This window comes from Patagioenas fasciata, chromosome 39 (assembly GCF_037038585.1).
Source record: "Patagioenas fasciata isolate bPatFas1 chromosome 39, bPatFas1.hap1, whole genome shotgun sequence".
Taxonomy (NCBI): domain Eukaryota; kingdom Metazoa; phylum Chordata; class Aves; order Columbiformes; family Columbidae; genus Patagioenas; species Patagioenas fasciata.
This window is the reverse complement of record NC_092558.1, coordinates 488,662-513,491: the sequence shown is the minus strand read 5'-3', so window position 1 is coordinate 513,491 and position 24,830 is coordinate 488,662. Positions and strand designations below refer to the sequence as shown.

At 67.3% G+C, this 24,830-nt stretch overlaps 2 protein-coding genes across 7 annotated transcripts; both read left to right on the top strand.

The window, feature by feature from the left end:
* TOP6BL (TOP6B like initiator of meiotic double strand breaks) lies at positions 1-5,453 on the top strand. Its single transcript, XM_065862263.2, has 7 exons — positions 1-220; positions 310-441; positions 2,378-2,499; positions 4,208-4,318; positions 4,411-4,522; positions 4,597-4,664; positions 5,448-5,453. The coding sequence occupies exons 1-7, from the start codon at positions 34-36 to the stop codon at positions 5,451-5,453; spliced, it is 738 nt and encodes a 245-aa protein (XP_065718335.1). The 5' UTR covers positions 1-33.
* RCE1 (Ras converting CAAX endopeptidase 1) lies at positions 4,430-24,830 on the top strand. 6 transcript variants are annotated; one of them, XM_071801566.1, is made up of 11 exons: positions 4,431-4,522; positions 4,597-4,664; positions 5,448-6,261; positions 8,533-8,635; positions 11,508-11,591; positions 13,610-13,688; positions 16,463-16,630; positions 18,772-18,860; positions 20,603-20,665; positions 23,889-24,235; positions 24,279-24,380. In XM_071801566.1, exons 3-11 carry the CDS (start codon positions 5,861-5,863, stop codon positions 24,289-24,291), a joined length of 1,347 nt encoding a protein of 448 aa, XP_071657667.1. In that variant the 5' UTR covers positions 4,431-4,522; positions 4,597-4,664; positions 5,448-5,860; the 3' UTR covers positions 24,292-24,380. The 6 variants fall into 6 exon arrangements, with proteins under 6 accessions (XP_071657665.1, XP_071657666.1, XP_071657667.1 ...); XM_071801564.1 differs by having other exon boundaries at positions 4,430-4,522; positions 8,569-8,635; positions 23,889-24,830; XM_071801563.1 differs by having other exon boundaries at positions 4,435-4,522; positions 23,889-24,830.

The following is a 24,830-nucleotide window of genomic DNA, read 5'->3' as shown; positions in this document are numbered from 1 at the left end:
ACGGGGGGTCCGGTGTCCCTGTCCCCACGACCCATGGGCTGTGGGGGGGGTCCCCCATTCTCCATTGTCCTTGACCCACCCCACGTGTTCCTGTACGACCCGGGGGGGCTCCCGTGTCCCCGTGTCCCCCCCCATCTGCTGGGGGACCCCTCCTGTGTGGCCGAGTGGCCGCGGTTCGGCCTCATCGCGTCCCCCCACGCGGGACCCCAACTCGAACAAGGTGATTGGGGGGGGTCCTTTTTGGGGAGGGGGGGGGGGGGGTCATGCAATGCGACCCCCCCCCGGTGTCACCTCGTGTCCCCCCCGCAGAGCTGGCGGTCCCCGATGTCACCTACGTGCTGCGGCAGACGGGGGGGGACGCGGACGGGGGGCAGCGCCCCCAGACCCTGCTGCTCTTCCTCTTCCTGCGCCACCACGACCCCTTCCAGCCCTACGATAGCGGTCAGGGGGGGCCCTGGGGGGTCCCCAAGGGATGGGGGGGGGCCCCAAGGGATGGGGGGGGGCCCCAAGGGATGGGGGGGGGGGCCCAGAGGTGTCCCAATGGGCTGGGGGTCCCCAAGGACTGGGGGTCCCCAAGGGCTGGGGGGGTTCCTGGGGGGGTCCCCAAGGGTTGGGGGGGTTCCTGGGGGGGTCCCCATGGGCTGGGGGGGTTCCTGGGGGTGTCCCAATGGGCTGGGGGTGTCCACAAGGGCTGGGGGGGTTCCTGGGGGGGTCCCCAAGGGCTGGGGGTCCCCAAGGGCTGGGGGGGTTCCTGGGGGTGTCCCAATGGGCTGGGGGGGGTTCCTGGGGGGGTCCCCATGGGCTGGGGGGGTTCCTAGGGGGGTCCCCATGGGCTGGGGGTCCCCAAGGGCTGGGGGGGATCCTGGGGGGGTCCCCATGGGCTGGGGGTCCCCAAGGGCTGGGGGGGTTCCTGGGGGGGTCCCCAAGGGCTGGGGGTGTCCACAAGGGCTGGGGGGGTTCCTAGGGGTGTCCCAATGGGCTGGGGGGTCCCTGGGGGGTCCCCAAGGGATGGGGGGGGGGCCCAGAGGTGTCCCCATGGGCTGGGGGTCCCCAAGGACTGGGGGTCCCCAAGGGCTGGGGGGGTTCCTGAGGGTGTCCCAATGGGCTGGGGGGGGTTCCTGGGGGGGTCCCCATGGGCTGGGGGGGTTCCTGGGGGTGTCCCAATGGGCTGGGGGTGTCCCCAAGGGCTGGGGGTCCACAAGGGCTGGGGGGGTTCCTGGGGGGGTCCCCATGGGCTGGGGGGGTTCCTGGGGGTGTCCCAATGGGCTGGGGTTGTCCCCATGGGCTGGGGGTTTCCTGGGGGGGTCCCCATGGGCTGGGGGTCCCCAAGGGCTGGGGGGGTTCCTGGGGGGGTCCCAATGGGCTGGGGTTGTCCCCAGGGGCTGGGGGGGTTCCTGGGGGGGTCCCCAGGGGCTGGGGGTGTCCCTGGGGGGGTCCCCAAGGGCTGGGGGTGTCCCTATGGGTTGGAGGTGTCACCAGGGGTGTCCCCAAGGGCTGGGGGAGTCCCCAAGGGCCAGGGGGTCTCTGGGGGGGTCCCCAAGGGCTGGGGGGGGGTCCCCAATGGGCTGGGGTCCCCAAGGTCTGGAAGGGTCCATATAGGTTGAGGGTGTCCCCAAGGGCTCGGGGGGGTCCCTATAGGCTGGGGGGGCCCTGGGGGGTCCCCAAGGGATTGCGGGGGGGTCCCCAGGGGGGTCAATAGGGCTGGGGGGGCCCCAAGGTCGGGGAGGGTCCCTATGGGTTGGGGGTGTCCCCAAGGGCTGGGCTGTCCCCATGGTCAGGAGGTGTCCCCATGGTCAGGGGGTGTCCCCATGGTCAGGGGGTGTCCCCATGGTTTGGGGGTGCCCCATGGTTTGGGGGTGTCCCCATGGTCAGGGGGTGCCCCATGGTTTGGGGGTGTCCCCATGGTTTGGGGGTGCCCCATGGTTTGGGGGTGTCCCCATGGTCGGGGGTGTCCCCATGGTTTGGGGGTGTCCCCATGGTCAGGAGGTGTCCCTATGGTTTGGGGGTGTCCCCATGGTCAGGGGGTGTCCCCATGGTCAGGAGGTGTCCCCATGGTTTGGGGGTGTCCCCATGGTTTGGGGGTGTCCCTATGGTTTGCGGGTGCCCCATGGTCAGGAGGTGTCCCCATGGTCAGGGGGTGTCCCCATGGTTTGGGGGTGTCCCCATGGTCAGGGGGTGTCCCCATGGTCAGGAGGTGTCCCCATGGTCAGGAGGTGTCTCGGGGGTGTCCCCATGGTTTGGGGGTGTCCCCATGGTCAGGAGGTGTCCCCATGGTTTGGGGGTGTCCCCATGGTCAGGAGGTGTCTCGGGGGTGCCCCCATGGTTTGGGGGTGTCCCCATGGTTTGGTTTGGGGGTGCCCCACGTTGTCCCCCCCAGGCACCCGTGGGCTGCTGCAGGGGCACCTGGAGCCGGTGCTGAGCCTGAGCCGCCCGGCGCTGGAGCGGGGGCTGCGCCGCCTCCTGCACCCCCTGCTGCGGCAGACGCGGCGCCGGGAGCGGGTGAGGCGGGGACCCCATTGACCCCCATGACACCCCAATAACCCCCTATGACACCCCAATAACCCCTGTGACACCCCAGTAACCCCTGTGCACCCCAGTAACCCCCTATGACACCCCAATAACCCCTATGACACCCCAGTAACCCCTGTGCACCCCAGTAACCCCCATGACACCCCAATAACCCCCATGACACCCCAGTAACCCCTGTGCACCCCCTTAACCCCTATGACACCCCAATAACCCCTATGACACCCCAGTAACCCCTGTGCACCCCAGTAACCCCCATGACACCCCAATAACCCCCATGACACCCCAGTAACCCCTGTGACACCCCAATAGCCCCTGTGACACCCCAGTAACCCCTGTGACACCCCAGTAACCCCCATGACACCCCAATAACCCCTGTGACACCCCAATAACCCCTATGACACCCCAGTAACCCCTATGACACCCCAGTAACCCCTGTGACACCCCAGTAACCCCTATGACACCCCAGTAACCCCTGTGCACCCCAGTAACCCCTATGACACCCCAATAACCCCTGTGCACCCCAGTAACCCCTATGACACCCCAATAACCCCTATGACACCCCAGTAACCCCCATGACACCCCAGTAACCCCTGTGACACCCCATTAACCCCTATGACACCCCAATAACCCCTGTGACACCCCAATAACCCCCTATGACACCCCAGTAACCCCTATGACACCCCAATAACCCCCTATGACACCCCAGTAACCCCTGTGCACCCCAATAACCCCTATGACACCCCAGTAACCCCTGTGCACCCCCTTAACCCCTATGACACCCCAATAACCCCCTATGACACCCCAGTAACCCCTGTGCACCCCCTTAACCCCTATGACACCCCAATAACCCCCTATGACACCCCAGTAACCCCTGTGCACCCCCTTAACCCCTATGACACCCCAATAACCCCTATGACACCCCAGTAACCCCTATGACACCCCAATAACCCCTGTGCACCCCAGTAACCCCTGTGACACCCCCATTAACCACTGTGACACCCCGTTACAGCCATGGCCCCCACTACCCCCATGCCCCCATTACCCCCAAGCCCCCATTACCCCCATGACCCCCATTGACCCCTATGACCCCCCGTTACCCCCATTAACCTCTATGACCCCCATTACCCCCATGCCCCCCATTACCCCCATGCCCCCCATTAACCCCATGCCCCCATAACCCCCATTACCCCCACGCCCCCACTACCCCCGTGCCCCCCATTACCCCTATGCCCCCCATTGACCCCTATGACCCCCTGTTACCCCCATTAACCTCTATGACCCCCATTACCCACATGCCCCCAAGAAACCCCATGACCCCATTACCCCCATGACCCCCATTAACCCTTATGACCCCATAACCCCCATTACCCCCATTACCCCCATGCCCCCCATTAACCCCATGACCCCCATTAACCCCATGTCCCCCATTACCCCCATGCCCCCCATTGACCCCTATGACCCCCTGTTACCCCCATTAACCTCTATGACCCCCATTACCCCCATGCCCCCCATTAACCCCATGCCCCCATAACCCCCATTACCCCCATGCCCCCATTACCCCCAAGCCCCCATTACCCCCATTACCCCCATGCCCCCGTTAACCCCACGCCCCCCATTACCCCATTCCCCCCATTCCCCCCATTCCCCCCATTCCCCCCATTAACCCCGCGCCCCCCAGGCCCAGCAGCGCGTGTCCCGCTCCGTCGGGGTGGCGGTGGCCGCGCTCTCGGCCGTGGTGACCGCCAGCACCAGCTCCCGCTTCCGCCGCTCCTGCCTGGACACCATGCAGGTCCATAGAGGGGGGGGGCACCCCCACAGGGACCCCCGGGAGGGGACAGCGGGGGTGTCCCCCCCCTATTTTACCCCATCCCCCCCCCCCAGGTCACGGACACGGCGGCGCTGGTGGTGGCGGCGCAAAGGAGCTTGGCGCAGGTCACCCAGCAGCGCCGGCTGCACCGCGGCTGCAGGGACCCCCCCGGTGACACCCCCAGGGGTGAGTGATGGAGCGGGGGGGTCGCACCGCCCCCCCCCCCCACGGCCCCTCATGACCCCCCCGTGTCCCCATAGGGTCCCCACACGGGGGGCAGCGGCAGCGGAGGGGACGGCGGCGGAAGGAGCGGGGGACGTGGCTACAGGTGGGTTGGGGACATTGGGGGGTGATGGGGGTGACCTCCCCGCTGGGACCCCCCCGTTAACCTCTGGGACCCCCCCATTAACCCTGTGACCCCCCCCATTAAACCCTGTGACCCCCCCCATTATCTCCCATGACCGCCCATTAACCCCTGTGGCCCCCCATTAACCCCTGTGGCCCCCCATTAACCCACGTGACCCCATTTAATCCCCATGACCCCCCAGTAATCTGTGACCCCCCATTAACCCTGTGATCCCCCCATTAACCCGTGTGACCCCCCATTAACCCTGTGATCCCCCCATTAACCTCTGTGACCCCCCCATTAACCCTGTGACCCCCATTTAATCCCCATGACCCCCCATTAACCCCTGTGATCCCCATTAACCCCGTGCCCCCCATTACCCCCATGCCCCATTAACCCCATGCGCCCCCGTTACCCCCATGCCCCCCATTAACCCCTATGACCCCCATTAACCCCATGCCCCCCATTAACCGCATGCACCCCATTGACCCCATGCCCCCCATGACCCCCATTAACCCTTGGGACTCCCCATTAACCCTTGGGACTCCCCATTAACCCCTGTGACCCCACCCATTAAGTCCTGTGACCCCCCCATTAACCCCTATAACCCCTCTGTTAACCCCTGTGACCCCCATTAACCCCTGTGACCCCCATTAACCCATGTGACCCCCCCATTAACCCCCTGTGACCCCCAATTAACCCCTGTGACCCCCCCATTAACCCCTGTGACCCCCATTAACCCTGTCACTCCCCCCCGTTCCACAGGCCTGAGGGATGGAGCCCCCCAGTTCACCCAGTTTGTCCCAGTTGTTTCCAGTTTCCCTCATTGGTCCCAGTTCCCCCAGGTGGTCCCAGTTCCCCCAGTTGGTCCCAGTTCCCCCAGTTGGTCCCAGTTGCCCCAGTTGGTCCCAGTTCCCCCAGTTGGTCCCAGTTTAACCAGTTGGTCCCAGTTCCCCCCTTTCACCCCAGTTCCACCAGTTTATCCCAGTTCCCCCCTTTGGTCCCAGTTCCCCCATTTCATCCCAGTCCCCAAATCCCAGTTCCCCACCAGTTCCAACCCAGTTCCCACCTCCTGGCCCTGCCCCGTCCCCTTGCCCCGCCCCTTGACACGCCCCCTTGCCACCTGACCACGCCCCCATGTCCCTGGCCACGCCTCCATTGCCCTGATCACCCTCGGCATGCTCTGGCCACGCCCCCATGCCCTTGACCACGCCCCCATGCCTTGGCCACGCCCCCTCTCCACCCCGCAGCGCTGGCCCCGCTCCGTCTCCCCTTGGCCCCGCCCCTGCCCCAGCCCCATTCGCTGCCTCCGCCCTGACTCCTCCCCCTTTTCCTGGCCCCGCCCCCTCGGCGGCCCCGCCCCCGGCGCCATGGCGGTGTCGGAGCCCGCGGGCTCGTCCTGGGCCGCGCCGGGCCGGGCCGGGTCGGTCCCGGGGTCGGAACCGGGACCCCCCGGAGCCCCCGGAGCCCCCGGAGCGGGCTGCGGGCCCGGGCCGTGCTGGGCCGCCGTGCTGGCCTGCCTGAGCCTGGCCTGCTGCTACGTGGGCAGCCTCTACGTGTGGGGCAGCCCCCTGCCGCGGTACGTGGAACCGGGGGGGGTTTGGGGGGTCTATGGGGCTTCTGGGGGGGTCTAGGGGGGGTCTGTGGGGTATCACGGGCTGCTCTGGGGAGTCTGTGGGGTGTCTGGGGGGGTTCTGGGGTTCTATGGGGCACCTGGGGGGCATCTGGGGGGGTTCGGGGGGGTCTGGAGGGTACCTGGGGGGGTTCTGGGGTACGGGCGGCTTCTGGGGGATTCTGTGGGGCTTCTGGGGGGTTCTATGGGGGGTCTGGGGGTCTATGGGGCTTCTGGGGGGGTCTATGGGGTGTCTGAGGGGTCTATAGGGTGCCGGGGGGGGGGTCTGTGGGGTACCCGGAAGGGTTCTGGGACATTTATGGGGTGTTTGGGGGATCTGGGGGGGTTGTGGGGGTCTATGGGGCACCTGGGGGGGATCTGGGGGGGTTCTGGGGGGGCTCTGGTGCATCTGGGGGGGTTCCAGGGGGTCTGTGGGGTGTCTGGGGGGGCTCTGGTGCATCTGGGGGAGGTCTGGGGGGGGTTCTGGGGGGTCTATGGTGCATCTGGGGGGCCTGAGGGGGTCTATAGGGCACCTGGGGGGGGTCTGAGAAATCTATGGGGTACCCATGGGTTCTGGGGTGTCCATGGGGTATCTGTGGGGTGTTTGGGGGGTCCCTGGGGGGATTCTGAGGTATGGGGGGGTCTGGGGGGTTCTATGGGGTGTCTGGGGGGCCTGAGAGGTCTGTAGGGTACCTGGGGGGTTTATAGGGTACCTGGGAGGGTTCTGGGACATTTATGGGGTGCTTGGGGGGTCTGGGGGGGTTCTGGGGTATCGGGGTGGCCTGGGGGGTCTATAGGGGGCCTGGGGGGTCTGTAGGGCACCTAGAGGGGTTCTGGGGGGTCTATGGGGTTTCTGTGGGGTGTTTGGGGGGGGTCTGGGGTATGGAGGGGTTTGAGGGGTCTATAGGGCACTTAGGGGCGTTCTGGGACATCCGTGGGGTGGTGAGGGGTCTGTGGGGTGCCTGGGGGGTCTGTGGGGTATTTGGGGAGTCTGTGGGGTATTTGGGGAGTCTGTGGGGTACGTTGGGGGTCTATGGGGTATCTGGCGGATCTATGGGGTCTGTGGGGTGCCTGAGGGATCTGTGGGGTATCTGGGGGGTCTGTGGGGCACATGGGGGTCTATGGGGTACCTCGTGGGCTTCTGGGGAAGTCTATGGGGGGTCTGTGGGGTACATGGGGGGGTTCTGGGGAAGTCTGTGGGGGTTCTATGGGGTACCTGGGGGTTCTATGGGGTACATGGGGGGGTTCTGGGGAAGTCTATGGGGGTTCTATGGGGTACCTGGGGGTTCTATGGGGTACATGGGGGGGTTCTGGAGAAGTCTGTGGGGCGTCTATGGGGTACCTGGGGGTTCTATGGGGTACATGGGGGGGTTCTGGGGAAGTCTATGGGGCGTCTATGGGGTACCTGGGGGTTCTATGGGGTACATGGGGGGGGTTCTGGGAAGTCTATGGGGGGTCTGTGGGGTACATGGGGGGGTTCTGGGGAAGTCTATGGGGGGTCTATGGGGTACCTGGGGGTTCTATGGGGTACATGGGGGGGTTCTGGGAAGTCTATGGGGGGTCTATGGGGTACCTGGGGGTTCTATGGGGTACATGGGGGGGTTCTGGGAAGTCTATGGGGGGTCTATGGGGTACATGGGGGTTCTATGGGGTACATGGGGGGGTTCTGGGGAAGTCTATGGGGGGTCTATGGGGTACATGGGGGGGTTCTGGGGAAGTCTATGGGGGGTCTATGGGGTACATGGGGGGGTTCTGGGGAAGTCTATGGGGGGTCTATGGGGTATGTGGGGGGGTTCTGGGGAAGTCTATGGGGGTTCTATGGGGTACCTGGGGGTTCTATGGGGTACCTGGGGGTTCTATGGGGTACATGGGGGGGTTCTGGGGAAGTCTATGGGGGGTCTATGGGATACATGGGGGGGTTCTGGGGAAGTCTATGGGGGGTCTATGGGGTACATGGGGGGGTTCTGGGGAAGTCTATGGGGCGTCTATGGGGTACCTGGGGGTTCTATGGGGTATATGGGGGGGTTCTGGGGAAGTTTATGGGGAGTCTGTGGGGTACATGGGGGGGTTCTGGGGAAGTCTATGGGGGGTCTATGGGGTACATGGGGGGGTTCTGGGGAAGTCTATGGGGGGTCTATGGGGTACATGGGGGTTCTATGGAGTACGTGGGGGGGTTGTGGGGAGGTTTGGGGTCCCGCGCGCCCCTGGGCTGTGGGGGGCACTGACGCCCCCCCGCAGGGACCACCCGTCCGTCATCAAGCGCCGGTTCACCAGCGTGCTGCTGGTGTCGGGGCTGGCGCCCGCGCTCGTCTGGCTCTGGAGGGAGCACTCGGGGATCAAGGTGAGGCCGGGGGGGGCGCACGGACCCCCGGGACCCCCCCTGGGACCCCCCAGGACCCCCTGGTACCCCCTGGGATCCTCCAAGCAGTGCTGAGTCTGGGGGGGACACACAGACCCCAGGGACCCCCCTGGGACCCCCAGGGACCCCCTGAGTGGTGCTGAGTCTGGGGGGGTCACACAGACCCCAGGGACCCCCCTGGGACCCCCAGGGACCCCCTGAGTGGTGCTGAGTCTGGGGGGGTCACACAGACCCCAGGGACCCCCCTGGGACCCCCAGGGACCCCCTGAGTGGTGCTGAGTCTGGGGGGGACACACAGACCCCAGGGACCCCCTTGGGACCCCCAGGGACCCCCTGAGTGGTGCTGAGTCTGGGGGGGACACACAGACCCCAGGGACCCCCTTGGGACCCCCCAAGTGTTACTGAGGCTGGGGGGGACACACAGACCCCCAGGACCCCCTTGGGACCCCCAGTGACGCCCTGAGTGGTGCTGACCCCCCCAGGGACCCCCCAATTGGTGCTGAGTCTGGGGGGGACACACAGACCCCAGGGACCACCCTGGGACCCCCAGGGACCCCCTGAGTGGTGCTGAGTCTGGGGGGGACACACAGACCCCAGGGACCCCCCTGGGACCCCCAGGGACCCCCTGAGTGGTGCTGAGTCTGGAGGGGGCACACAGACCCCAGGGACCCCCCTGGGACCCCCTTGGGACCCCCCAAGTGTTGCTGAGGCTGGGGGGGACACACAGACCCCCAGGACCCCCTTGGGACCCCCAGTGATGCCCTGAGTGGTGCTGACCCCCCCAGGGACCCCCCAATTGGTGCTGAGTCTGGGGGGGACACACAGACCCCAGGGACCCCCCTGGGACCCCTTGGGACCCCCCAAGTGTTGCTGAGGCTGGGGGGGACACACAGAACCCCAGGACCCCCTTGGGACCCCCAGTGACGCCCTGAGTGGTGCTGACCCCCCCAGGGACCCCCCAATTGGTGCTGAGTCCGGGGGGGACACACAGACCCCAGGGACACCCCCTGGGTCCCCCCAAGTGGCACTGACCCCCACCCAGGGACCCCCCAAGTGGCCCTGAGTCTGGGGGGGACACAAAGACCCCTGGGACACCCCCCAAGTGGCCCTGAGTCTGGGGGGGGACACAAAGACCCCTGGGACCCCCAGGGACCCCCCAAGTGGCACTGACCCCCACCCCAGGACCCCCCAAGTGGCCCTGAGTCTGGGGGGGACACAAAGACCCCTGGGACCCCCAAGTGGCCCTGAGTCTGGGGGGGACACAAAGACCCGTGGGACCCCCCAAGTGGCCCTGAGTCTGGGGGCCACACAAAGACCCCTGGGACACCCCAAGTGGCCCTGAGTCTGGGGGGGACACAAAGACCCCTGGGACCCCCAAGTGGCCCTGAGTCTGGGGGGGACACAAAGACCCCTGGGACCCCCAAGTGGCCCTGAGTCTGGGGGGGACACAGAGACCCCTGGGACCCCCCAAGTGGCCCTGAGTCTGGGGGGGACACAGAGACCCCTGGGACCCCCCAAGTGGCCCTGAGTCTGGGGGGGACACAAAGACCCCTGGGTCCCCCCAAGTGGCCCTGAGTCTGGGGGGGACACAAAGACCCCTGGGACCCCCCAAGTGGCCCTGAGTCTGGGGGGGGACACAAAGACCCCTGGGACCCCCCAAGTGGCACTGACCCCCACCCCAGGACCCCCCAAGTGGCCCTGAGTCTGGGGGGGACACAAAGACCCCTGGGACCCCCCAAGTGGCCCTGAGTCTGGGGGGGGACACAAAGACCCCTGGGACCCCCCAAGTGGCCCTGAGTCTGGGGGGGGACACAAAGACCCCTGGGACCCCCCAAGTGGCCCTGAGTCTGGGGGGGGACACAAAGACCCCTGGGTCCCCCCAAGTGGCCCTGAGTCTGGGGGGGACACAAAGACCCCTGGGACCCCCCAAGTGGCCCTGAGTCTGGGGGGGACACAAAGACCCCTGGGACCCCCCAAGTGGCCCTGAGTCTGGGGGGGGACACAAAGACCCCTGGGACCCCCCAAGTGGCACTGACCCCCACCCCAGGACCCCCCAAGTGGCCCTGAGTCTGGGGGGGACACAAAGACCCCTGGGACCCCCCAAGTGTCCCTGAGTCTGGGGGCCACACAAAGACCCCTGGGACCCCCCAAGTGTCCCTGAGTCTGGGGGGGGACACAAAGACCCCTGGGACCCCCCAAGTGGCCCTGAGTCTGGGGGGGACACAAAGACCCCTGGGACCCCCCAAGTGGCACTGACCCCCACCCCGGGACCCCCCAAGTGGCCTTGAGTCTGGGGGGGACACAAAGACCCCTGGGACCCCCCAAGTGGCCCTGAGTCTGGGGGGGGACACAAAGACCCCTGGGACCCCCCAAGTGGCCCTGAGTCTGGGGGGGACACAAAGACCCCAGGGACCCCCCAAGTGGCACTGACCCCCACCCCAGGACCCCCCAAGTGGCCCTGAGTCGGGGGGGGACACAAAGACCCCTGGGACCCCCAAGTGGCACTGACCCCCACCCCAGGACCCCCCAATTGGTGCTGAGTCCGGGGGGGACACAAAGACCCCTGGGACCCCCCAGGGATCCACCAAGTGGCACTGACCCCCACCCCGGGACCCCCCAAGTGGCCCTGAGTCTGGGGGGGACACAAAGACCCCTGGGACCCCCAAGTGGCACTGACCCCCACCCCAGGACCCCCCAAGTGGCCCTGAGTCTGGGGGGGACACAAAGACCCCTGGGACCCCCAAGTGGCACTGACCCCCACCCCAGGACCCCCCAAGTGGCCCTGAGTCCGGGGGGGACACACACAGACCCCGGGCCCCCCCGGCCCCATGGTGCTGACCCCCCCGTTTCACAGGCGGAGTGGTCGCTGCCGGCGCTGCTGGGGCTGCGCCTGGAGGGGCTGCTGCCCGCGACCCTGCTGCCGCTGCTGCTCACCATGGTGAGGGCGCCCCAAACTCACCCCGCACCCCAACACCCCCCTGAGCCCCCCTGGAACCCCCCAAACCCTCCTGAGCCCCCCTGGAACCCCCCAAACCCTCCTGAGCCCCCCTGAGCTCCCCTGACACCCCCAAACCTTCCTGAGCACCCCTGAGCCCCCCTGACACCCCCAAACCCTCCTGAGCCCCCCTGAGCTCCCCTGACACCCCCAAACCCCCCTGAGCCCCCCTGAGCTCCCCTGACACCCCCAAACCCTCCTGAGCCCCCCTGACACCCCCAAACTCCCCTGAGCCCCCCTGAGTCCCCCTGACACCCCCAAACCCCCCTGAGCCCCCCTGAGCTCCCCTGACACCCCCAAACCCCCCTGAGCCCCCCTGACACCCCCAAACCCCCCTGAGCCCCCCTGAGCCCCCCTGACACCCCCAAACCCCCCTGAGCCCCCCTGAGCCCCCCTGAGCTCCCCTGACACCCCCAAACCCCCCTGAGCCCCCCTGAGCCCCCCTGACACCCCCAAACCCCCCTGAGCCCCCCTGAGCTCCCCTGACACCCCCAAACCCTCCTGAGCCCCCCTGACACCCCCAAACCTTCCTGAGCACCCCTGAGCCCCCCTGACACCCCCAAACCCCCCTGAGCCCCCCTGACACCCCCAAACCCTCCTGAGCCCCCCTGAGCTCCCCTGACACCCCCAAACCCCCCTGAGCCCCCCTGAGCTCCCCTGACACCCCCAAACCCTCCTGAGCCCCCCTGACACCCCCAAACTCCCCTGAGCCCCCCTGAGTCCCCCTGACACCCCCAAACCCCCCTGAGCCCCCCTGAGCTCCCCTGACACCCCCAAACCCCCCTGAGCCCCCCTGACACCCCCAAACCCCCCTGAGCCCCCCTGAGCCCCCCTGACACCCCCAAACCCCCCTGAGCCCCCCTGAGCCCCCCAAACCCTCCTGAGCCCCCCTGAGCTCCCCTGACACCCCCAAACCCCCCTGAGCCCCCCTGAGCCCCCCTGACACCCCCAAACCCCCCTGAGCCCCCCTGAGCTCCCCTGACGCCCCCAAACCCCCCTGAGCCCCCCTGAACCCCAAACCTCCTGACACCCCCAAACCCCCCTGAGCTCCCCTGAGTTCCCTGAACCCCAAAACCTCCTGACACTCCCCCCAGACTCCTCTGACACCCCCAAAACCTCCTGACAGCTCCCTGAACCCTCCTGACACCCCCTCTGAACCCCAAAACCCTCCTGACACCCCCCAACCCTCCCGCCCCCCAGATCCTGTTCCTGACCCCCTGAACCCCCAAACCTCCCACCCCCCAGATCCTGAACCCCAAACCCCTCTGCCCCCCAGATCCTGAACCCCCAACCCCCCTGCCCCCCAGATCCTGAACCCCAAACCCCCCTGCCCCCCAGATCCTGAACCCCCAACCCCCCTGCCCCCCAGATCCTGAACCCCAACCCTCCCACCCCCCAGATCCTGAACCCCAAACCCCCCCTGCCCCCCAGATCCTGAACCCCCAACCCCCCTGCCCCCCAGATCCTGAACCCCCAACCCCCCTGCCCCCCACATCCTGAACCCCCAAACCCTCCCACTCCCCAGGTACTGAACCCCCAAACCCTCCCACCCCCCAGATCCTGAACCCCCAACCCCCCTGCCCCCCAGATCCTGAACCCCCAACCCCCCTGCCCCCCACATCCTGAACCCCAAACCCCCTGCCCCCCCAGATCCTGAACCCCAAACCCCCACGCCCCCCCAGATCCTGAACCCCCAACCCCTCTGCCCCCCAGATCCTGAACCCCCAACCGTCCCGCCCCCCAGATCCTGAACCCCAAACCCCCCTGCCCCCCAGATCCTGAACCCCAAACCCTCCCGCCCCCCAGATCCTGAACCCCCAACCCCCCTGCCCCCCAGATCCTGAACCCCCAACCCTCCCCCCCCCAGATCCTGAACCCCCAACCCTCCCACCCCCCAAATCCTGAACCCCCAAACCCTCCCACCCCCCAGATCCTGAACCCCCAACCCCCCTGCCCCCCAGATCCTGTTCCTGGGCCCCCTGATCCAGCTCTCCATGGATTGTTCCTGGCGCTGGAGCCACGGCCTCAGGGCGGCTCTGGGTAATGGGGGGGTCAGTGGGTTTGGGGGGGTCAGGGGGGTCAGTAGGTTTGGGGGGGTCAGGGGGGGTCAGTGGGTTTGGGGGGGTTTGGGGGGATCAGTGGGTTTGAGGGGGTCAATGGGTTTGGGGGTCAATGGGTTTCGGGGGGTCTGGGGGGGTCAGTGGGTCTGGGGGGGTTCAGGGGGATCAGTGGGTTTGGGGGGGGTCAGTGGGTTTGGGGGGGTTTGGGGGGGGTCAGTGGGTTTGGGGGGGTCTGGGGGGTCAGTGGGTTTGGATGGGTCAATGGGTTTGGGGGGGTTTGGGGGGTCAGTGGGTTTGGATGGGTCAATGGGTTTGGGGGGGTTTGGGGGGTCAGTGGGTTTGGATGGGTCAATGGGTTTGGGGGGGGGTCAGTGGGTTTGGGGGGGTTTGGGGGGTCAGTGGGTTTGGGGGGGTCAGTGGGTTTGGGGGTCAATGGGTTTGGGGGGATTTGGGGGGGTCAGTGGGTTTGGGGGGGTTTGGGGGGGTCAGTGGGTTTGGATGGGTCAATGGGTTTGGGGGGGTCGGGGGGGTCAGTGGGTTTGGGGGGGTCTGGGGGGGTCAGTGGGTTTGAGGGGAGTCAATGGGTTTGGGGGGGTTTGGGGGGGGTCAGTGGGTTTGAGTGGGTCAATGGGTTTGGGGGGGGTCAGTGGGTTTGGGGGGGTCAGGGGGGGTCAGTGGGTTTGGGGGGTTCAGGGGGATCAGTCGGTTTGGATGGGTCAATGGGTTTGGGGGGTCTGGGGGGTCAGTGGGTCTGGGGGATTTTGGGGGCATAAGTGGGTTTGGGGGTCAATAGGTTTGAGAGGGTTTGGGGGGGTCAGTGGGTTTGGGGGGGGTCTGGGGGGTCAGTGTGTTTGGGGGGGTTTGAGTGGGTCAATGGGTTTGGGGGGGTCTGGGGGGGTCAGTGGGTTTGAGTGGGTCAATGGGTTTGGGGGGGTCAGGGGGGGTCAGTGGGTTTGGATGGGTCAGTGGGTTTGGGGGGTCTGGGGGGGTCAGTGGGTTTGAGTGGGTCAATGGGTTTGGGGGGGTCAGTGGGTTTGGGGGTCAATGGCTTTGGGGGGTCTGGAGGGGTCAGTGGGTCTGGGGGAGCCTGGGGGGGTCAATGGGTTGGGGGTCAATGGGTTTGGGGGGTCAGTGGGGTCCCCGGGGTCCCCGACTCAGTTTTGGGGTCCCCAGCGCCTGTGGGGGTCCCTGTGGGTGCTGATGGCATTGTTGGGGTGTCCCTGGGGTGCTGATCACATTTTGGGGTCCCCAGCGCCCCGCTCCTGGCTGCGGTTCCTGGGGGTTCCTCTCTCATTGTTGGGGTGTCTATGGGGGTCCTGATGTCATTTTTGGGGTCCCCAGCGCCCCGCTCCTGGCTGCGGTTCCTGGGGGTTCCTCTCTCATTGTTGGGGTGTCTATGGGGGTCCTGATGCGATTTTGGGGTCCCCAGCGCCCCGTTCCTGGCTGCGGTTCCTGGGGGTTCCTCTCTCATTGTTGGGGTGTCTGGGGGGGTCCTGATGCGATTTTGGGGTCCCCAGCGCCCCGTTCCTGGCTGCGGTTCCTGGGGGTTCCTCTCTCATTGTTGGGGTGTCTGGGGGGGTCCTGATGTCATTTTTGGGGTCCCCAGCGCCCCGTTCCTGGCTGCGGTTCCTGGGGGTTCCTCTCTCATTGTTGGGGTGTCCCTGGGGTGCTGATCACATTTTGGGGTCCCCAGCGCCCCGTTCCTGGCTGCGGTTCCTGGGGGTTCCTCTCTCATTGTTGGGGTGTCTATGGGGGTCCTGATGCGATTTTGGGGTCCCCAGCGCCCCGCTCCTGGCTGCGGTTCCTGGGGGTTCCTCTCTCATTGTTGGGGTGTCTGGGGGGGTCCTGATGCGATTTTGGGGTCCCCAGCGCCCCGTTCCTGGCTGCGGTTCCTGGGGGTTCCTCTCTCATTGTTGGGGTGTCTATGGGGGTCCTGATGCGATTTTGGGGTCCCCAGCGCCCCGTTCCTGGCTGCGGTTCCTGGGGGTTCCTCTCTCATTGTTGGGGTGTCTATGGGGGTCCTGATGCGATTTTGGGGTCCCCAGCGCCCCGTTCCTGGCTGCGGTTCCTGGGGGTTCCTCTCTCATTGTTGGGGTGTCTATGGGGGGGTCCTGATGCGATTTTGGGGTCCCCAGCGCCCCGCTCCTGGCTGCGGTTCCTGGGGGTTCCTCTCTCATTGTTGGGGTGTCTATGGGGGTCCTGATGTCATTTTTGGGGTCCCCAGCCCCCCGCTCCTGGCTGCGGTTCCTGGGGGTTCCTCTCTCATTGTTGGGGTGTCTATGGGGGTCCTGATGTCATTTTTGGGGTCCCCAGCGCCCCGTTCCTGGCTGCGGTTCCTGGGGGTTCCTCTCTCATTGTTGGGGTGTCCATGGGGGTCCTGATGCGATTTTGGGGTCCCCAGCGCCCCGTTCCTGGCTGCGGTTCCTGGGGGTTCCTCTCTCATTGTTGGGGTGTCTATGGGGGTCCTGATGGATTTTGGGGTCCCCAGCGCCCCGTTCCTGGCTGCGGTTCCTGGGGGTTCCTCTCTCATTGTTGGGGTGTCTATGGGGGTCCTGATGCGATTTTGGGGTCCCCAGCGCCCCGTTCCTGGCTGCGGTTCCTGGGGGTTCCTCTCTCATTGTTGGGGTGTCTATGGGGGTCCTGATGTCATTTTTGGGGTCCCCAGCGCCCCGTTCCTGGCTGCGGTTCCTGGGGGTTCCTCTCTCATTGTTGGGGTGTCTGGGGGGGTCCTGATGTCATTTTTGGGGTCCCCAGCGCCCCGTTCCTGGCTGCGGTTCCTGGGGGACGTGCGGTGGCTGCGGAACCAGGTGGTGGCGCCGGTGACGGAGGAGCTGGTGTTCAGGGCCTGCATGCTGCCCATGCTGCTGCCCTGCGCCGGCCACCGGGGGGCGCTGCTGGCCTGCCCCCTCTTCTTTGCATTGGGTGAGCCCCCCCAAAACAGCCCTGACACCCCAAATCCCCCTGGTACCCCAAAACATCCCCTGACCCACCCAGACACCCCAATACCCCTGCCCATGCTGCTGCCCTGCGCCGGCCACCGGGGGGCACTGCTGGGCTACCCCCTCTTCTTCGCATTGGGTGAGCCCCCCCAAAACCCCCCTGACACCCCCAAACCCCCCTGGCACCCCAAAACCCCCCCTGACCCACTGAGACTTGGGGACCCCCCAATACCCCTGCCCATGCTGCTGCCCTGCGCCGGCCACCAGGGGGCACTGCTCGCCTGCCCCCTCTTCTTCGCATTGGGTGAGCCCCCCCAAAACAGCCTTGACACCCCCAAGCCCCCCTGACACCCCAAAACCCCCCTGGCACCCCAAAACCCCCACTGAGACACCCCCAGACTTGGGGACCCCCCAATAGCCCTGCCCATGCTGCTGCCCTGCGCCGGCCACCGGGGGGCACTGCTGGGGTGCCCCCTCTTCTTCGCATTGGGTGAGCCCCCCCAAACCCCCCTGACACCCCAAAACCCCCACTGAGACACCCCCAGACTTGGGGACCCCCCAATACCCCTGCCCATGCTGCTGCCCTGCGCCGGCCACCAGGGGGCGCTGCTGGGCTACCCCCTCTTCTTCGCATTGGGTGAGCCCCCCCAAACCCCCCTGACACCCCAAAACCCCCCTGGTACCCCAAAACATCCCCTGACCCACCCAGACACCTCAATACCCCTGCCCATGCTGCTGCCCTGTGCCGGCCACCAGGGGGCACTGCTGGGCTGCCCCCTCTTCTTCACATTGGGTGAGAACCCCCATAAGCCCCCTGACACCCCAAAACCCCCCCTGACCCACTGAGAGTTGGGGACCCCCCAATGCCCCTGCCCATGCTGCTGCCCTGCGCCGGCCACCGGGGGGCGCTGCTGGGGTACCCCCTCTTCTTCACATTGGGTGAGCCCCCCCAAACTCCCCTGACACCCCAAAACCCCCCTGGCACCCCAAAACCCCCCCTGACCCACTGAGACTTGGAGATCCCCCAGTACCCCTGCCCATGCTGCTGCCCCGTGCCGGCCACCGGGGGGCACTGCTGGGCTACCCCCTCTTCTTCGCATTGGGTGAGCCCCCCCAAAACAGCCCTGACACCCCCAAACCCCCCTGGCACCCCAAAACCCATCCAGACACCCCCAGACTTGGGGACCCCCCAATACCCCTGCCCATGCTGCTGCCCTGCGCCGGCCACCGGGGGGCGCTGCTGGGCTACCCCCTCTTCTTCGCATTGGGTGAGCCCCCCCAAACCCCCCTGGTACCCCAAAACCCCCCCTGACCCACTGAGACACCCCCAGACTTGGGGACACCCCCAGACCCTGGGGATACCCCTGACCCCCCCCCCCAGACCTGGAAATCCCCCTGAACCCCTTCAGACACCCCCTGATCCCCCCTGGACCTGGGGACCCCCCCCCTGGTCTTGGGGACACCCCCAGACCCCCCCTGGACTTGGGGACCTCCCCTGTGCCCCCCCAGCAACAGGGGATCCCCCCTGACCCCCCCAGGACCTGGGGACCTCCCCTGGAATTGGGGACCCCCCTGACACCCCCCATGCCCCCCCAGCCCCAGGGGATCCCCCCTGACCCCCCCCAGACTTGGGGACCTCCCCCTGGACTTAGGGACCCCCCACCCCGGACTTGGGGACCCCCCTGACCCCCCCAGCCCCAGGGGATCCCCCCTGACTCCTCTTGGACTTGGGGACCCCCCTGACCCCCCCAGCCCCAGGGGACACCCCCTGACTCCTCCTGGACTTGGGGACCCCCCTGACCCCCCCAGACTTGGGGACCTCCCCCTAGAATTGGGGAACCCCCTGGACTTGGGGACCTCCCTTGACCCCCCCCCAGACCCAGGAGATTCCCCCCCCCAGGACCTGGGGACTCCCCCTGAACTTGGGGACACCCCCTGACCCCCCCTGACCCCCCTGGACCTGGGGACCCCCCCTGGACCTGGGGTCCCCCCTGGACTTCAGGACCACCCCTTAGACTCCCCCTGGACTTGGGGACACCCCCTGACCCCCCCCACCCCTAGGGGCCCCCCCATGACCCCCCCCCGGATTTTGGGGACCCCCCCTGACCCCCCGTGCCCCCCCAGCCCATTTCCACCATGTGATCGAGCAGCTGCGCTTCCGCCAGGGGTCGCTGGGCAGCATCCTCGTGGCCGCCGGTACCGGGGGTTTGGGGGTACGGGGGGGTTTGGGGGTGCAGGGGGGATTTGGGGTGTCCTGGGGGGAAATGGGGGTGTCCTGGGGGGATTTGGGGTGTCCTGGGAGGGATTTGGGGGTGCAGAGGGATTTGGGGGTGTGGGGATTATTTGGGGTGTCTGGGGAGAACTTGGGGTGTCTGGGGGGGATTTGGGGTGTCTGGGGGGGATTTGGGGGTGCGGGGTTATTTGGGGTGTCCTGGGGGGGATTTGGGGTGTCCTGGGAGGGATTTGGGGGTGCAGAGGGATTTGGGGGTGCAGAGGGATTTGGGGTGTCCTGGGGGTTCTTGGGGTGTCCTGGGAGGGACTTGGGGGTGTGGGGGGATTTGGGGTGTCCTGGGGGTTATTTGGGGTGTCTGGGGGGGATTTGGGGGTGTGGGGTTATTTGGGGTGTCTGGGGGAAACTTGGGGTGTCTGGGGTTACTTGGGGTGTCTAGGGGGGATTTGGGGTGCATTGGGGTTATTTGGGGTGTCCTGGTGGGAAATGGGGGTGTCTAGGGGGGAATTTGGGGTGTCCTGGGGGGATTTGGGGTGTCTGGGGGGATTTGGGGTGTCCTGGGAGGGATTTGGGGGTGCAGAGGGTTCTTGGGGTGTCCTGGGGGGTTCTTGGGGTGTCCTGGGGGGTTCTTGGGGTGTCTAGGGGGGAATTGGGGGTGCAGGGGTTATTTGGGGTGTCTGGGGAGAACTTGGGGTGTCTGGGGTTACTTGGGGTGTCTAGGGGGGATTTGGGGTGCATTGGGGTTATTTGGGGTGTCTGGGGGAGATTTGGGGGTGTCTGGGGGGGATTTGGGGTGTCTGGGGGGGATTTGGGGGTGTGGGGGGACTTGGGGTGTCTGGGGGGGATTTGGGGTGTCTGGGGGGGATTTGGGGGTGCGGGGTTATTTGGGGTGTCCTGGGGGGGATTTGGGGTGTCCTGGGGGGCACTTGGGGTGTCTGGGGGGGATTTGGGGGTATGGGAGGGATTTGGGGTGTGTGGGGGGGATTTGGGGTGCATTGGGGTTATTTGGGGTGTCCTGGGGGGAACTTGGGGTGTCTGGGGGGGATTTGGGGTGTCTGGGTTATTATTTGGGGGTACCCTGGGCCGTTATTGGGGTGCCCTGGGTTATTATTGGGGGTGCTCTGGGTTATTATTTGGGGGTGCTCTGGGCCATTATTGGGGGGTGCTCTGGGTTATTATTTGGGGGTGCTCTGGGCCATTATTGGGGTGCCCTGGGCCATTATTGGGGGTGTCCTGGACCAATTTTTGGGGTGCCCTGGGTTATTATTGGGGGGTGCCCTGGGTTATTATTTGGGGGTGCCCTGGGCCATTATTGGGGTGCCCTGGGTTATTATTGGGGGTGCTCTGGGCCATTATTGGGGGGTGCCCTGGGCCATTATTGGGGGTGTCCTGGACCAATTTTTGGGGTGCCCTGGGTTATTATTTGGGGGTGCCCTAGGCCATTATTGGGGGGTGCCCTAGGCCATTATTGGGGGGTGCCCTGGGTTATTATTTGGGGGTACCCTGGGTTATTATTTGGGGGTGCCCTAGGCCATTATTGGGGTGCCCTGGGTTATTATTGGGGGTGTTCTGGGGGGTTATTTGGGGGGGTCCTGATCCATTATTGGGGGTGTCCTGGGGGGTATTTGGGGTTATTTGAGCTGTGGGGGGGTGGGGTGCCCAGGAGGATTTTGGGGTGCCCGGGGGGGTCTCTGGGGGTCCCCTGACCCCCCCTTTCCCCCCCAGCGTTCCAGTTCTCCTACACCGCTGTGTTCGGTGCCTACACCGCCTTCATCTTCCTGCGCACAGGTGGGGGTCCCCGAGACTTGGGGGGGTCCCCAAGATTGGGGGGGGGGTCTTGGGGGGTCCCCCACATCTGGGGGGTGTCATGGAGGGGCTGGGGTTGTCCCCAGGTCCAGGGGGGACAGGGGGGTGTCCCCTAAGTCTGGGGGGGTCAGGGGGTGTCCCCATGTTCAGGGGGGTCAGGGGGTGTCCCACAGGTCTGGGGGGGTCATGGAGGGTCTAGGGGGGGGTCCCCAGGTTCAGGGGGGTCTGGGGGGGGTCGGGGTGTTCCCAGGTCCATGGGGGGTCAGGGGGTGTCATGGAGGGTCTAGGGGGGTTCCCCATGTCCATGGGGGTCAGGGGGGTGTCCCCTAAGTCTGGGGGGGTTTGGAGGGTTCGGGGGGGGGGGGGGGGTCAGGGGGTGTCTGGGGGGGTCAGGGTGTGTCCCCATGTTCAGGGGGGTCAGGGGGTGTCCTACAGGTCTGGGGGGGTCATGGAGGGTCTAGGGGGGGTCCCCATGTCCATGGGGGTCAGGGGGTGTCCCCTAAGTCTGGGGGGGTCTGGAGGGTTCTGGGGGGGGGGGGTTAGGAGGGGTCTGGGGGGTCAGGGGTGTCCCCAGGTCTGAGGGGTTGGGGGTGTCCCCATGTCCAGGGGGGGTCAGGGGGTGTCTGGGGGGGTCAGGGGGTGTCCCCATGTCCAGGGGGGTCAGAGGGTGTCCCACAGGTCTGGGGGGGTCATGGAGGGTCTAGGGGGGTCCCCAGGTTCAGGGGGGTCTGGGGGTGTCCCCTAAGTCTGAGAGGGGTCTGGAGGGTTCTGGGGGGGGGTCGGGAGGGGTCAGGGGGTGTCCCCATGTCCAGGGGGGGTCAGGGGGTGTCTGGGGGGGTCAGGGGGTGTCCCCCAATCCAAGGGGGCCTGGGGGGGTGTCTGGGGGTGTCCCAAGGCCCAGGGGGGGTCAGGGGCTGTCCCTTGGGTTTGGGGGTGTCAGGGGGGGTCCCTAAGTCCATGGGGGGTCCCCAAGTCCAAAGAGAGTCGGGGGGGGGGGGGGGGTGTCCAGGAGGTGTCCCAAGGTCCAGGGGGGGCCTGGGGGTGTCCCCAGGTCTGGGGGCGGTAACAGGGTGTCTGGGGGGGTCTGGATATGTTTGGGGGGTCTGGGGGGGGGTCAGAGGGTGTCTGGGGGTGTCTGAGGGGGGGGGTCTGGGGATGCCCAGGGGGGTCTGGAGGGGTCTGGGGGGGCCTGGAGGTGTCCGGGGGGGGTTAAGGGTGTCCGGAGGTGTCTGGGGGAGTCTCGGGGTGTCTGGGGGGGTCACGGGGGTGTGGGGGTGTCCCCAAATCTGGGGGTGTCTGGGGGGATCTGGAGGTGTGGGGGGGGATCCAGGGGGTGTCCCCAGGTCCATGTGGGGGGGAGGGGGGGGGGCGGGCAAGGGGATGTGGGGGTGTCCCCGGGTCCATGTGGGGTCAGGGGGTGTCTGGAGGTGGGGGGGGGCAGGGGATGTGGGGGTGTCCCCAGGTCCCTGTGGGGTCAGGGGGTGTCTGGAGGTGGGGGGGGGCAGGGGATGTGGGGGTGTCCCCAGGTCCCTGTGGGGTCAGGGGGTGTCTGGAGGTGGGGGGGGGCAGGGGATGTGGGGGTGTCCCCAGGTCCATGTGGGGTCAGGGGGTGTCTGGAGGTGGGGGGGGGCAGGGGATGTGGGGGTGTCCCCAGGTCCATGTGGGGTCAGGGGGTGGGTGGAGGTGGGGGGGGGCAGGGGATGTGGGGGTGTCCCCAGGTCCCTGTGGGGTCAGGGGGTGTCTGGAGGTGGGGGGGGGCAGGGGATGTGGGGGTGTCCCCAGGTCCCTGTGGGGTCAGGGGGTGTCTGGAGGTGGGGGGGGGCAGGGGATGTGGGGGTGTCCCCAGGTCCATGTGGGGTCAGGGGGTGTCTGGAGGTGGGGGGGGGCAGGGGATGTGGGGGTGTCCCCAGGTCCCTGTGGGGTCAGGGGGTGTCTGGAGGTGGGGGGGGGCAGGGGATGTGGGGGTGTCCCCAGGTCCATGTGGGGTCAGGGGGTGGGTGGGGGGGGGCAGGGGATGTGGGGGTGTCCCCAGGTCCCTGTGGGGTCAGGGGGTGTCTGGAGGTGGGGGGGGGCAGGGGATGTGGGGGTGTCCCCAGGTCCATGTGGGGTCAGGGGGTGTCTGGAGGTGGGGGGGGGCAGGGGATGTGGGGGTGTCCCCAGGTCCATGTGGGGTCAGGGGGTGGGTGGAGGTGGGGGGGGGCAGGGGATGTGGGGGTGTCCCCAGGTCCCTGTGGGGTCAGGGGGTGTCTGGAGGTGGGGGGGGGCAGGGGATGTGGGGGTGTCCCCAGGTCCCTGTGGGGTCAGGGGGTGTCTGGAGGTGGGGGGGGGCAGGGGATGTGGGGGTGTCCCCAGGTCCATGTGGGGTCAGGGGGTGTCTGGAGGTGGGGGGGGGCAGGGGATGTGGGGGTGTCCCCAGGTCCCTGTGGGGTCAGGGGGTGTCTGGAGGTGGGGGGGGCAGGGGATGTGGGGGTGTCCCCAGGTCCCTGTGGGGTCAGGGGGTGTCTGGAGGTGGGGGGGGGGCAGGGGATGTGGGGGTGTCCCCAGGTCCATGTGGGGTCAGGGGGTGTCTGGAGGTGGGGGGGGGCAGGGGATGTGGGGGTGTCCCCAGGTCCCTGTGGGGTCAGGGGGTGTCTGGAGGTGGGGGGGGGCAGGGGATGTGGGGGTGTCCCCAGGTCCCTGTGGGGTCAGGGGGTGTCTGGAGGTGGGGGGGGCAGGGGATGTGGGGGTGTCCCCAGGTCCCTGTGGGGTCAGGGGGTGTCTGGAGGTGGGGGGGGCAGGGGATGTGGGGGTGTCCCCAGGTCCATGTGGGGTCAGGGGGTGTCTGGAGGTGGGGGGGGGCAGGGGATGTGGGGGTGTCCCCAGGTCCATGTGGGGTCAGGGGGTGTCTGGAGGTGGGGGGGGGCAGGGGATGTGGGGGTGTCCCCAGGTCCATGTGGGGTCAGGGGGTGTCTGGAGGTGGGGGGGGGCAGGGGATGTGGGGGTGTCCCCAGGTCCATGTGGGGTCAGGGGGTGTCTGGAGGTGGGGGGGGGCAGGGGATGTGGGGGTGTCCCCAGGTCCATGTGGGGTCAGGGGGTGTCTGGAGGTGGGGGGGGGCAGGGGATGTGGGGGTGTCCCCAGGTCCCTGTGGGGTCAGGGGGTGTCCCCTGGTCTGGGGGGGGTCAGGGGGGGTCCCATCCGCCCCGGTGTGTCCGTCTGTCCGTGCAGGTCACCTGGCGGGGCCGGTTGTCTGTCATTCCTTCTGTAACGCGCTGGGGTTCCCGGCGCTGGGGGCGGCGCTGGGTCACCCCCGCCGGGGGGCGCTGCTGCCCTGCTACCTGGGGGGGGTGCTGCTGTTCCTGCTGCTGCTGCGGCCCCTCACACACCCCCCGCTCTTCGGGGGGGGCCCCCCCGAGGCCCCGCCCCCCGCCTGCTCCTGACCCGGGATTGGGGGGATCCCCCCTGCCCCCTCCTTCTCCTGACCCGGGATTGGGGGGATCCCCCCTGCCCCCTCCTTCTCCTGACCCAGGATTGGGGGGACCCCCCCTCCTGACCCTGACCCGGGATTGGGGGGATCCCCCCTCTCCTTGCCTGTTCCTGACCCCGGGATTGGGGGGACCCCCCCTCCTGACCCTGACCCGGGATTGGGGGGATCCTCTCTGCCCCCCCCTTGCTCCTGATCCCGGGATTGGGGGGATCCCCTCTCCTGACCCAGAATTGGGGGGACCCCCCCCTCCTTCTCCTGACCCGGGACTGGGGGGATCCCCCCTCCCCCCACCCCACTCCTTTACCCCAGGATTGGTGGGACCCCCCCTCCTGACCCTGACCCGGGATTGGGGGGACCCCCCCTCCTGACCCAGAATTGGGGGGACCCCCCCCTCCTTCTCCTGAACCGGGACTGGGGGGATCCCCCCTCCCCCCCCACTCCTGACCCCGGGATTGGGGGGACCCCCCCTCTTGACCCTGACCCGGGATTGGGGGGATCCCCCCTGCCCCCCCCTTGCTCCTGATCCCGGGATTGGGGGGACCCCCCCTCCTGACCCTGACCCGGGATTGGGGGGACCCCTCCACCTTCTCCTGACCCCGGGATTGGGGGACCCCCCCGAACCCCCTTTTTATAGGCACCGCCGGGCAGAGTCTATTTTTGTGATTAAAGCGCTCAAACGCTGA